The 14,654-nt window shown below is 46.3% G+C and overlaps 1 protein-coding gene across 3 annotated transcripts in view; it reads right to left on the minus strand.

Annotated features, from left to right (window-relative positions):
* LOC140396154 (glucoside xylosyltransferase 1-like) overlaps nt 1-14,654 on the minus strand; it is a 149,924-nt gene that overhangs the window by 62,141 nt on the left and 73,129 nt on the right. For all 3 annotated transcript variants that reach the window (XM_072484376.1, XM_072484375.1, XM_072484377.1), the window contains one exon: nt 6,357-6,608. In XM_072484376.1, coding sequence (XP_072340477.1) covers nt 6,357-6,608 — 252 coding nt within the window. The remainder of the gene's footprint in view (nt 1-6,356; nt 6,609-14,654) is intronic.

Genomic DNA, 14,654 nt, shown 5'->3' on the forward strand with positions numbered 1-14,654 from the left:
TATGTTCCTTGATAATTTAATTTCACCATTCCTCTTTGCCTTCCTAATTGTTTCTCTCAATCTCTTCATATTCTCGCTCATCATCCATTATCTATGTAGCCATTTACACTGTAATTCCTGCCGCCGCCAACAGGTGAAGAAAATCAGGAAATTCTGGCTGTTAGCACATGTGCATTTTCTCCAAATGTTTATCCGATCATTGTGTCCCAAAGCCTCGCCTTCCCCTTCCCGTTCGACCTCTTCGCTTCTTCCCACATCCCCATGCTGCTTGCTCCCAAACGACCACCTTCAGCCCTTTGCCATTCCCTATGCTTTTCATTTCCTCTCCCCTGCTGTCTGACAATTCAACATTGGAAATGCAGCATGCTGCTATTGTGTGACTTCCCAGACTAAATTAAAACCCATGCACAAATTCACAGTGACTACTTAACAGAATGATAGCTGCTTTCAATATTATTCTGTAAAATGGGCTTTAAATTTTTGCAACGCACAATATTGCTAGAAGTTGTGCATTTATATTGGCAAGTAGAAAAAAGATGGTGCCTCTTAGGAAAGCCTAATTTTGTTATTTCCATAGTTGCCAGACCACACCAGTGCATACAAGTCCACCAAGCTTTAGGAGTCGACGTCAGTTTTCTGATTGGAAGTCAAGAACTCCATGCAAGTCACTGCTTGGAATTTAAGTGGTGTAATTTCCTTTTTTTAGCAGTGCAAGTTATTTAGGTAAACCAACTTTAGTATTTTCACCCGCACTGTAAAAGTGTCCTTAAACTAAGGGCTGGATTATCCAGTCCTCCAGCCACGTGTTTCTTAGCAGTATGCCATTCACTTGGGGTGGGATTCTCTACTCCCACCGCTTGTCGATGAGATTTCCTATTGAAGCCACCCCACGCTATCGGGAACAGAGTATCCAAATGGTTGGAGAATTCCGGCCTAAATATTATAATCAATTCATCACACTCACGAGTTCATTGCAAGATAAAATCTCATTATCAATTACTGGATCGCTAGAAGCATGATTCACAGAGGTATTACGAATGTGTAGTTGTGCTCATTGTAGATTTTGTAAGGAGCCTTAAAGTGACTGCCAAATCACCTGACCTTTTACAACTGCAATGTTTGCCAAGCTTCCAGAGGCTCCAAGTAAATTATAAGTAGACATATCCAGACTTGTGAACATATTTGTAATTCAATGCACTTTTCTACAAGGGTAAACCCAAACTAATTGACAGTGGCTTTCCTAGAGGTGTGAATAGCTCTTTCCGATCTCCCCATACCTGGAAGAATGAGAGTTATTCAAGTTAATAGCTGAGATATTTAAAAGGTTAGTTACCTCAACTAAAAAAACAATGGATGGGACTATGACCCGAGACCGGAGCTAGTCCGTCACCTACTGTGGAAGTGTTAGGAATTTTAAAAACTAATTAAGCTAACATGAATTTATTCGAAGGGACTAATTAAACAAATATGACTATTAAAAAGGATTATAAGCAATATTTATGCACTTGGAGTAAAAGACATCACTAGCTACATGTTTATGTAAGCGGTCAACTTTATAAACATATCCGTCGGATGACTTTCCCAGACAGGCCGTGCATTCCTTAAGGCCTTGGCTGTTTATTGTAGGAGGAACAGACATAGAGACAGATTACACGTGGCCTCTGGGAAGATAGGGGAGGACAGGTAATGCCTAAGCTAGGAGATACCTTGCCTGTGAACCATGTACCATCTGGATTCAGAAACATCTATTAAATACATATTTAATATAAGCCTACAGGCAGACAGCATTGTAATCCAAACCATGTTCTGTGAATGTGACTGTCAGTATATAATAGTACAATTCTGTAGACTGACAAGAGTTCTGCTTCAGGAGTATCTCCAGTGTAGTTCTCTCCCAGCATATGTTGGAAGAATCAACAATGGTATTGCATCCAAGTCTCCTGAGATCATTTAGTACACACATCACCATGACAGAAGCATTTCAAACAAAAATAAATTTAGAGTACCCAATTGGTTTTCCAATTAAGGGGCAGTTTAGCATGGCCAATCCACCTAACCTGCACATCTTTGGGTTGTGGGGGGGAAACCCACGCAGACACGGGGAGATTATGCAAACTCCACACGGGCAGTGACCCAGGGCCAGGATTCGAACCCGGGTCCTCAGCGCTGTAGGCTGTGTCACCGTGCTGCCCCGACAGAAGCATTGAACAGTTTTCAGCAGCCGTTTTGAACTGTAAAAAATCTGACTTAGAATGAATGAAATGAAATGAAAATCGCTTATTGTCACAGTGCTAACCACTGTGCCACCATGCCACCCCTCCAAAATGTATTGTCTGCAGGGGGTGAAAGGCAGACATGTTAGCATGGTGCATACCCCCGTGCCCCACCAGCTCCAGCAAGCTACACGGTAGCTCCGGCCTGCATTACTGCCTCTGCCCATGCATGCCTCTTCCCATTCCCCTGCCGTTTTGCTTTCCGCACTGCACCCCAAGCCTGTCAGTGCCTGGCAGGGGTACCAGTGGCTGGCGCAGGCCATGCCAGCGGTACGTTCTACAACCCGTGTCATGTGCCCTCCTATGTGGGCATCCACATACTGTGGGCATCCTCCTTGGGTGGGTGCCGCCCGGTTATGGGGAGGGGGCGGCCAGTGCCACTCTGCGCAACACGGGCCAAGGTACATGGGGTCAGATTGGTGAATGCCTTGGAGGGGCAATGGCGGTCCATCCCGGGACACACCAATCTCAACCCCACGGTCCTATCCCCCCTCCTGCCCAGCAGGACTGGCAGCCCATGGCTGTGCCTTTGGGAGCATGCCTTACCTACTCTCTCCCTCAGCAGCCATGGCAACTGTTTCCCAGAGTGAACCTCGCCATCGGTAATTCCTCCTGGCAGAGATGGTGCATCGCAGCGGCCCGGAAATTGCCAGGTCAGGCTCATTAATCATATGCCAGCAGCATTTACTGTACAATTTTCATGCCAATGCTACTGTCGAGTCACCAGAGCATGGCATTCCGTTGGGCACCCTGCACCAGCTCATTTTTGGCTAACATGCGATTCTCTGCCCAATTGCACATCGCAATTCCGGCTGGACAGAGAATCCTGCCCAAAGAATTTGTTTATCCTATGCTCCCTACCAATGTAATACGAGAAGTTGGGGAAATGCCGGCAGCTCATTTCATACAAAGACCCGTACCTGCCAGTACCTAAACTCACTCCCTCTTGGTAACTTAAACCTCTCCCGTAGCTCATCCAATCCAGTGAATTTCCCTTCCGATATCATGGATTGGATTCTCTGCCCCGCCACGCCATATTTCTGCCTCGACTCGCTGGCGGGATTCTCCATTACGCCAGCCGGTCAATGGGGTTTCCCATTGTGGGGCAGCCCCACGCCATCGGGAAACCCCCGGGCACCGGCAAAATAGAGAATCCCGCCGGCAGAGAATCCCACCCCATATCCCTGACCCCCTTCCAACTCCTCCTCCATCCACCTGTACATCCCATCCATCCTACCCCAGCTTAAACCGGTGGTTCCCATACAGTGACGTCAACACCGACAATTGGTCCAACCTATCGTCGGGCCGTCCTCTCTGAAGGAGGACCTCCTTTCTTCCGCAGCCCCGCAAGATCCGTCTGACATCTTCTTGCGGGGCGGACTCTGAGAGGACGGCAACCACGCATGCGCGGGTGACGCCAGTTATGCGCCGCCGGCCGTGTCATGTATGCGGTGCCGCCTTTACGTGGCGACAAGGCCTGGCACGTGTAAATGACGCGGCCCTGCTCCTAGCCCATTATCGGGCCCTGAATCGGTCGGGATAGGGGCCATTTTGCACCGTCGTGAACCTCAACGGCGTTCACGACGGCGTGGGCACTTCGGCGTGGGAGCGGAGAATCGCGCCTCCAGTCTCTGGGAAGGCTTATGAAAAGGCATTCCCCCCCCTTGCATCCTTCACCTTTACATGGTCCCCCTTGGAATTTACTTATTTGGTATTTCTGTTAGCCCTTAATTTTGTAAGAGTCATAGAATCATAGAAATCCTAACAGTGCAGGAGACAACTGGGCAAAACGAGTCCACACCAACCCTCCAAAAAAAAAAAAACCCTACCTATGTCCATTCCCCTTTTCGCCCCACCCATCCCTAAACACTAGGTGGCAATTTATCATGGCAAATCCACCTAATCGGCACATTCGGAGGGAACCTATACAGACATGGGGAGAATGTACAAACGCCACACAATCACTCAAGGTTGGAATTGAATTTGGGACCCTGGTGCTGTGAGGCAACTGTGCTAACCACTGTGCCACCATGTCACCCAGTTCTTTCTGTTTATTTCCTTTGTTCCCATTTCTATTATTTTATTTTTATTATTTTGGTCCATGGATCCATAATTAGGATGTGCCTATAAGCAGAAAGTTCAAGGTTAAAGCTTGCCAGGACACTGTGTTCCCAGGTTTTGTACTTTGAAAAGAAGAAGCCGGACTCCTCGGTACCAAGTGGATCTGAGGAACCAGTTTTGGAGGGACTCGATTCGATTGGTTAACTGGCGGGTCGGCCGGGGACAGTATTCTGCCTGATAACGGCCAATGATTGGTTCCTGCGTGATGCTTTCAGAGAGAACTGGGCAGAAGTGTTCAGACCTTGGAAGTGAAAGGATCTCTCCCTTTCAAGTCTAGAAGGAAGACTTACCAAACAAAAGCCTGAACTTCAAGAAAAACATTTACTAGAAGTCATTCCAGTGCATCAAAGATCTTATCCTTTTATTTTCTTTCCTTTTCCATCATCCTTTCTCTCTATGTAGTTTTTATTTATGTGTGTATATATATTATGTATATATTTATTATATAAAATAGAAATACAATGTATAAATATATGTATGGAGAGAGAGAGAGAGGAGAGAGACAGATGAGTTAAGAAGGGGTGGTAGATCGTCAGTTACATTTTTGTCCATTTTTCTTTTTTTTATTCATTCATGGAATATGGGTGTCGCTGGTTGGGCCAGCATTTATGGCCCATCCCTGAGGGCATTTAAGAGTCAACCACTTGCTGTGGGTCACATGTAGACCAGATCAGGTAATGATAGCACATTTCCTCCCCTAAAGGACATTAGTGAACCAGATGGTTTTTATGACAATCAACAATGGTTTCATGGTCATCATTAGACTTTTTAAAATTCCAGATGTTTTATTGCATTCAAATTCCGCCATCTGTGGCACTGAAGCCTCAATTCCAGTGAGAGTGATGGGTGGGGGGGGGGGGTGGTCACTAAAGTCCTAATATAGACGAGGATGGCTGTTGGGCGTGGGCGGGGAATCTTGACTGTCACTTTGAGATTTGGCTGCCCTTTTTCTCTGTGAAGCTGGGCTTGCCATGTATTTAGGCTCTGCCCCTCTCATTTTAGGCATCTTCATATGAAACATAACAGTTTAATGTACAGCAAAGCTCATTTTCCCCATTTCTTTGCCTAGGTTTGGAAAAACACCTGATATTTTCCACCAGATATTAATTTCTCCTATGCAAGATTGAAACACATAGTATTGTAATTAATTGGCAAAAGTGCTTGTATAGATAAGAAATATTTTTCTATAATACGCTAAACAGATTCCACTACAGAAATGATGACCTTGCAACTGTGGACTGAACAGTCCACAGTTGCACAAAAAAAATAACAGCTCAACGGAAAATAACTATTACCTTACTATAGTTCATCTTAAAAAGCAACCAATTTATTTTCTTTAAATGTGCTTCAGTTGGAAAACAAAGCAATTTTAAATTATGCAAGCATGTGACACATCAAACACCATTCTGTAAATTAGCTTTATTCAATGCTTAAACTGAAATCAGACCCTTCTCCCACCTCTAACAGTAGCATTTCAGTGGCACAAAGGATAGTGTAATAGCGCCATCAACTGGTCAGAATTGCTAATATTTAACCCTCCAGAAAATAGACTTGGAAAGATCTTCATGAAAAAAAATGGGATAAAACAACTATTTTGAACTAAGCATGAAATAGTAGATCGGAGCCTGGAAAAATATTATAATTGTTATGACAATTATATTTTGTACTTGCCTATAATTCATTCAGTAAATATAATTTTACCATATACTTTATAATGAAACATTTATAATTAACTAAGTGATCAAAAACAAGTAGCAATAGTGGGATATTTTTCACAGTAAAGATGGGCTATGCAAAGAACCAACTGTGCTATATTGAATTCAGAAGAATCTCAGTATTTGAATTTACTTCCTACCTCTTCAAATTATATTACAATAGATAATAGATAAAACAAAACATAATTTAGACAAAACATTGCCACAGTTTAATATATGATTAAAAAGAAAAATCCAGATCACTTACCTTAAAATATTTTTTTCGAATACGGGTCATGTTCATCAACATAACTCCAGAGTTGATTCCAGTCTTCCCATAATATGGATGTCTGGCAAAACGGTTGTACCAGCCTATTCGTGGCTCCTCATGTTCTGGTGCCATTCCAGCTATCTGTGTGTGATTGAAATCTTCAAGAAATGCCCATATATCATCCATAGGACGCAGAAAAAGAATATCTGTGTCCACATAGAGCAAAGAATCCACGTTCTTCAGGATCAACTGAAAAAAGACAAACGTGTCAGGAAAAACCGAAAGTAGTATTAAAACAGCCTAGTGCAAATATATGCTGAGTACTGAGACTGCTCAAGATAACTCTATTTGCTAATAGTTTCAGTCAGCACAGATCACAATCCATGCAGTCAGGATTTTCAGCCCCAAATGTTTATATAAAGGCAAAAGATTAATATACATTGATAGATAAGCAATTGTACTAACAACCAATTTCTTGGAAGTATTCTTGGCACGTGTTTTGTTTTGAAATTATCTTCATTTATAGAAATTGTTCATCCACTGGCACTCAGAAAGAGTTGTTCTTCTGTGTGTCCACAGGATGGGGATCTCTGTTTCTTAGTCTTGCTAAGAGACCAATCAAGGTTTAGCTCGAGAGCAACACCACTCCCTTAAAACAGAATTTCAATTAATTGGATGCTACAAAAGTAACTGAAGTTTCCCGATTAGCATAATCCAAATGTATTTTCTGGTGTCCTCTTATTTCTTTTGTACCATCTTTTAAATTAGTGGTCTGAGACAACCTACAAATGCAGAATTGATGTAGAGATGTGCTTCTGGTGATATTTTGATGTTATCTTCTTCTTGGTTCACAATATTTTTTTTTAATGGTTTTATTGCCATTGGTTCACAATGTTTGGAAATCTGTGCGTCAATGCCAGCATCCACAATTTCAATGCTGACTAAAAATATTTAAAAAATTTTAAGGGAATAATTATCCGAATACATGGCTGGGCAGACCCATCTGGATTACAAATGCAACACTTTTTTTTTTAAACATTAACTAATTGACAAATATTTTGCAAGATTTTCAAATACTAGATAGGGGCTGGTTTAGCACAGGAGGCTAAACAGCTGGCTTGTAATGCAGAACAAGGCCAGAAGCGCGGGTTCAATTCCCGTACTGGCCTCCCCGAACAGGCGCCGGAATGTGGCGACTAGGGGCTTTTCCCAGTAACTTCATTAAAGCCTACTTGTGACAATTAGCGATTATTATAAATACAGTTGTTATGAGCTTTGACAATAAATGCGGAAGGGAACCAACACCTCACACATAAATTATGTTAGTCAAAGGAGGTGGTGGTTAAATGTTTGACTGGACTGGTCTGCCTTGACTTCATTGGCAACAGCTAGGGCAAGTAACTCAGCATTTAACAACACTGTTAAGAGAACCCTCATATCTAACAGTATGATGCTGGGCAATGATAGGACATCAACCAGTCTTGTTACAGCTTGACTTAATCGGTAAGAATGTGAACTTAACTGCAACATATCAGGGAAGTAAAAGTCATCAGTTTGGAAGTGTAATAAAAACAGAGTACACTGAGAAGGCTTAGCAGGTCTGCCAGCATCTATTAGGAGGGAAACAGAGATAACGTTTTGAGTCCTCAGACACTTCATCAGAACTGCAGTTTCTACAGCTCGAAACACATTTTCTTTCCCTTCAGTTCTGACAATGGGTCTAAGGACACAAAATGTTAACACGGTTTCTCTCCTAATACATGCTGGCATACCTGCTAAGTTTTTCCAGTGTCCCCTGTTCCCGTCTCATATTCCAGCACACTATTTTGCTTAGCCTTTGAAGTGTTCTGTGCTCTCTTCTACTGGGTCTTGATTAATGCTGAACTGGTTCCATGGGGCTGACCGGAGAGGTGCTTGATCAGGATTTCATCTCGTTGGGCTAAAACAATGCTCAGCATTAGGTGATGCAGTGGTGCCAAAAGTATTTCTACTTATTACTGTACGATTAGTGGATTTCCCAATGTAACCTCACTTCATTTCGTAGAATCCCTATTTCAATACTGATCGGCAGAATACAGAACTTCACATGAGTCAGTCCCACTTAAGTGAGTAGAAAATGCAAGATAAAAGTGGGAAACGAACGCAAGCTAAATATGGTAAACAAGTAATGCCGGTGTTTCCAACTGTACACTCACCAGCACCCAGCACAAGATTTTTCTGGCCTTTAAAATATTTGCTCATGAGGGGTGGTAATTACATATAGGCAGTCACAAATAGAAAATGTTAGCAAAACTCCAATCATCATCTTTGGAAGACAGGCAGGTACCCTGACCATTAGCAGCAATTAAAGTTGTCCTGCCCTTGGAGTAGTCTTTGCTTACTCAAGGAAAATGTGGTGCTAGATTTTGTTTACCGGAAACTCATGCATCAAACTCAACCAGGACAGGTTCCCATTCATACAGAGGACAATAAAAAAAAAAAATGGCTGGTATCGTCAAAAAAACAGGGCGGGGCCGTTGCAATGCTCTGGTCCAGCGCTGGCGGCAGAATCGAGGTTCACACCCTATGCAAGTGGGAGGATGCAACTAGGTTCTCACGTACTCAGCTGTGAAACTAACCAAATGTTTATAAACATCTAGCTATGATTGACACCACTTGGACCACATCAAAAGCAGTTAAGTACTTTCTGCAGAGAAAGATAGAAAGTGAGAGCACGTGATTGCCTTTGATTGGGTCTCCGAGCTGTTGCTAGTCGTTGCTAGATGTTTATAACCATTTCAGTCAGTTTCACAGCTGGCTACTTGAGATCTATTCAAGCACGAAGGGAAGTGAAATTAAACAGTCCAGACAGCTCGCTGTGTTTAAGCAATCAATCACAGCCTAGTAAAACCAATTCCCATTGGTACGAATGAAAGGCTTGCGACCCAAAGATCTGAGGCGTTTTAAACCCAGTTGATGTGGTTTTCACTTTCTAGGTGCTGTTTTCGCTGCCTGATCCAGCAGGTGCATTGCACAGGTGAGTTTTAAATCAATTATTTTTTTCACGGTCTCTGGCTAGGCTGCACTCTAGCTCCAGACAGGGATCTCTGTAATTGGGAAATGGAGGGTTTCGGGGTTGGGATCGCCTCTCTCCTATGGGGAGTCTCTCTATTATGGAGGGGGTCTTGTCACCATCGTACTATCAGGTGGGGTGACCCATCAATTAACCTTTGGGGCAGGTGACTCAACAAATTTTGTAGTGGGGGGGCAGAATTGCATTGCAGTGGACAGGGCAGCAGCCGTCAGACCTCGCTATCAAGCCACCCTGCTCAACATATTGGCCCGATAGCAGAATTTGTGAGGGAATCCTTCGCAATCCTGGTCATGCATTAATTTGCATGGCAAGAGATAGTGGGAGCGGTTACCCTTTCGCTCAAGTGGAACGAGGCCGGTGAATAGCGGGCGAGGCCGAAAATGAGAACTGGATCAGGGCCAATTTGCGATGCAACCAGCCTGCTCTCATAGGCAAAATCGTGATCTAGCCGTAGCGTGGCGAGAAACCAATTATCACCACTTAAGCCGTATTTCCATACAAATAACGAGGGCCGCCCCATATCCAAAGGACTCCTCAGTAAGTGGTCATGCTGGCACCGATTAGTATTCCTGATGAAAAATGTGAACCTGGCGGAAGGGCTTCAGTGGGGAGCCAAGGAGGTGAGTAGCCATCTTTAGTCACAGAGAAAGAGCCCTGGAGCGGAGGGATTGCCACCCCTGCTCTTGGTGGGGGACCATAGGAGGTTTGAGGGGGTCAACCGCTCACGACATCACCATGCCAACCCCTGGATCGTGTGTACCCATTCCGGGGGCAACCCTTGTCCCAGCCCATCTGCCCCAACAACCACACATAACCCCACCAACTGCAGAGGCCTCTGGCCGTGGGGCTGAAGTTTATTGCTAATCGGGAATTGGCAATCGTGGTTAAGTGAGCACTTCACACATGCCAAGTGGATTTCCGTTGGTGGGCGGACCATGTAGCATGTGGGAATCGTTGCCTAGCTCTCAATCACATCTTGAGGCCTGGACACTGTGCCTGAACACTGCAGGAGCAACACCACAAACGCAGCAACCAATATCCGAGCACCCAGGGGATGGGACACGGCTCTGGGGACATGTCCACGGCCGGAGGGTGGGTCCTCAAGTGATCCTCAACTTGCTTTGCCCTCCAATTTCTACCACTACATCTGGGTGTCTCCCGAGGATGAACATCCAACGTGGAGGCAGCCAGCTGCTTACCTCGTACTGTGGCCTTCAATACTCCTGGCGGGCGTCCTCTGGGGGCTGAGACCGAAGGTCCCCGGCTCACTTGTTGGCGGCACATACACAGCCGTGCTGCCCTGTCCCGTGTGCTAATTTTAATACACGGCCTCATCAGAGGGGTGAAGCTGGTAGCCACCATCCCCACTCCATGGGACAGCACCGGGTTGGCACTCAGTGACCCCCTCCTCCCGCTCGGTGCCCCATAGGGCCCTGGGATTCACCTTCGGATGAAGAGGCAGCTGGTCCAAAGCTTTGAAAATGTTAGCTCTTTTCTCTACCCAAAGATGCTGCCAGACCTGCTGAGATTGTCCAGCATTTTCTCTTTTGGTTTCAGATTCCAGCACCGCAGTAATTTGCTTTTATTAAAAAATATTTTTATTAGGGTATTTACAAGTTTTTATAATAACAATAACAGCGACATAAAAATGGTATAATAAACATTTCCACCCCATCACAATCTTCACACACCCCAAGCACAAAACAACAGTCCGGCCCTCTCTCTCTGACATTTTAATTTTCCCCAAGAAAGTCGACGAATGGCTGCCACCTCCGGGTGAACCCTAATATTGACCCTCTTAAGGCGAACTTTATTTTCTCGAGACTGAGAAACCCAGCCATGTCACTAACCCAGGCCTCTATACTCAGGGGCTTCGAGTCCCTCCACATTAACAAGATCCGTCTCAGGTCTACCATGGAGACAAAGGCCAAGACGTCGGCCTCTTTCGCCCCCTGAACTCCCGGCTCTTCTGACACACCAAAGATTGCCTCCTCCGGACTCGGCACCACCCGTGTTTTGAGTATCGTGGACATTGACTCAGTGAAACCGTGCCAAAACCCTCTAAGCTTCGGGCATGCCCAAAACATGTTGGCATGATTTGCTGGGCTTCCCGTGCACCTCGCACGTCAGTCCTCTACCCTAAAAAACGTGCTCATCCGGGCCACCGTCATATGTGCCCGATGGACTACCTTGAATTGTATCAGGCTAAGCCTGGCGCACGATGAGGAGGTATTAACCCTGCTTAGGGCATCCGCCCACAGACCCGCCTCTATCTCTCCTCCTAGCTCGTCTTCCCACTTGCCCATAAGCTCCTACACCGGAGTTTCCTCCGCATCCAAAAGTTACTGGTAAATATTTGATATCTTCCCCTCTCCCACCCATGTACTGGAGACAACTCTGTCCTGTATCCCTCGTGGCAGCAGCAGCGGGAAGGCTGGAACCTACCTTCTCAAGAAGTCTCGCACCCGCAAATACCTAAACGCATTCCCTGCTGGGAATTCAAATTTATCCTCCAAGCTGGGGAAGCTCCCGTCTATAAACAGATCCCCATCCTCCTAATTCCTGCCCTTTGCCATCTCCGGAACCCACCATCCAGGCTACCCGGTACAAACCGATGATTATTATAAATCGGGGTCCAAACAGATGCTCCCTCCACTCTCCTATATCTCCTCCACTGCCCCTGGATTCTCAGAGCCACCACCACCACCGGACTTGTGGAATATCGTGCCGGCGAGAACGGAAGAGGTGCCGTTATCAGTGCTCCCAAACTGGTGTCTTTACATGACGTCGCCTCCATCCACTCCCATGCCGACCCCTTCCCCACTACCCACATTGTAATCATGGCTATATTAGCCACCCAGTAGTAATTGCAAAGGTTCGGCAGCGCCAACCCACCCTTCCCCCGACTGCGCTCCAGTAACTCTTTCTTCACTCGTGGAGTTTTAGCCCCTCACAAAGCCCGAAATAACCTTATTCACCCACTTGAAAAAAGCCCTCGGGATGAAGATGGGGAGACACTGAAAGACAAACAGAAATATGGGGCGGACCGTCATTTTCACAGTCTATACCCACCCGCTAGTGATAGCGGGAGCATGTCACATCTCTTAAAGTCCCCTTCCATTTGCTCTACAAGTCTGGATAGGTTTAACTTGTGCTGTGCCTCCCATTCCCAGGCCACCTGGATTCCCAGATATCGAAAGCTCCTTCCTACCATTCTAAACTGCAGCTCTCCCAGTCTCTTCTCCTGCCCTCTTGCCAGGATCGCAAACATCTCGCTTTTCCCCATGTTCAAGTTATACCCTGAAAAATTACCAAATTCCCCGAGGATCCGCATAACTTCCCCATCCCCTCCAATGGGTCTGAAATAAACAAGAGCAGGTCATCTGCATAAAGCAAGGCCCGGTGCTCCACCCCACCCTGAACCACCCTTTCCAGTTCCTCGAGGCTCTAACGCCATGGCCAATGGCTCTATGGCCAGAGCAAACAGTAACGGGAAGAGGGGGCACCCTTGCCTCGTTCCTCGGTGTAGTTTAAAATACCCCGACCTCAGCCGGAAAATACGCACACTCGCTACTGGTGCCTGATAGAGCAACTGCACCCAGTCAATGAAGCCCTCACCAAACCCAGACCTTCCCAGCGCCTCCCACAGGTAATCCCACTCCACCCAATCAAAAGAATTCTCTGCATCCATCGCTACCACCACCTCCATCTCCCCTCCTTTTGAGGGCATCATAATAACATTTAAGCGCCTTTGAACATTGACCTCGAGTTGCCTGCCCTTTACAAATCCATCCGGTCTTCCCTATCACCCCCGGGACATAATCCTCTATCCTTGTGGCCAGTAACTTAGCCAGCAGTTTGGCATCTACATTTAGTAGAGAAATTGGCCTGTATGACCCGCATTGCTCCGGATCCTTCTCCCCTTTCAGGATCAATGTCCGGTGGGGGGGGGGGGGGACGACTCCCACTATTTCCTCAATTTCAATTGGGGCTCCCAGCCCTTCCACCAGATCCTCATCCACCCTCGGGAACCTCAACTGACCCAAAAACTGCCTCATCCCCTCCACTCCAGCCGGGGGTTCCGACTCATATAATTTGCTGTAAAAGTTGTTAAACACCTCATTCACCCCCACTGGGTCCAGGACCATATTTCCACCTCTACTCTTTACTTTCCCTATCTCCCTGGCTGCCTCCCTTTTTCTGAGCTGGTGCGCTCACATTCTGCTAGCTGTTTGCAGATACTCATAAATCGTCCCCCTTGCCTTCCTCAGCTGTTCCACCGCTTTCCCTGTAGCAACAGCCCAAACGCTGTCTGTAACCTCCGCCGCTCCCTCAGTAGCCTCGCGTCCGGGGCCTCCGAGTATCTCTTATCCACCTGGAGTATCTCAACTAACCTATCCCTCTCAGCCCGTTCTGCCTTTTCTATATGGGCCCGTATTGAGATTAATTCCCCACTGACCACTGCCTTCAAAGCTTCCCAAACCGTTGCTGCAGAGACCTCCACCATATCATTTGTTTCCAGGTAATTTTGGATGGACTTGTTCACCCGCCCACAGATCGCTTCGTCCGCTAGCAACCCCACATCCAGCCTCTATAGTGGGTGTCGTACTCTCTCCAAACTAACCCGTAGATCCACCCAATGTGGGGCATGATCCAACACTGCGATTGCCGAGTACTCAGTATCCACCCCCGGTATTAGAGCCCTGCTCAGAACAAAAATGTTGATGCGAGAGTATACCTTGTGGACATGGGAGAAAAAGGAAAGCCCCTTCGCCCTTGGCCGTGCAAACCTCCATGGGTCTACTCCCCCAATCTGTTCCATAAACCCCTTCAATTCCTTTGCCGCGGCTGGCACCCTCCCTGTCCTGGATTTTGACCGGTCCAATTCCGGATCAATGACTGTATTAAAATCTCCCCCCATGATCAAGTTATGTGACTCTGTCTGGGATCTTACCTAACACCTGCCTGATAAATTCCACATCGTCCCAATTCGGAGCATATATGTTCATGAGTACCACTCGCACCCCCTCCAGCTTCCCACTCACCATTATGTACCTACCCCCCATGTCTGACACGATTCTCCCTGCCTCGAATGCCACTCGTTTATTAATCAAGGTCGTTACCCCCCCTGGTCTTTGAGTCCAGCCCTGAGTGGAATACTTGGCCAACCCATCCCCTTCTCAATTTAGTCTGGTCTATACTCTTCAGGTGTGTCTCTTGTA

Source organism: Scyliorhinus torazame, chromosome 19, assembly GCF_047496885.1.
Source record: "Scyliorhinus torazame isolate Kashiwa2021f chromosome 19, sScyTor2.1, whole genome shotgun sequence".
NCBI classification, from domain to species: Eukaryota; Metazoa; Chordata; class Chondrichthyes; order Carcharhiniformes; family Scyliorhinidae; genus Scyliorhinus; species Scyliorhinus torazame.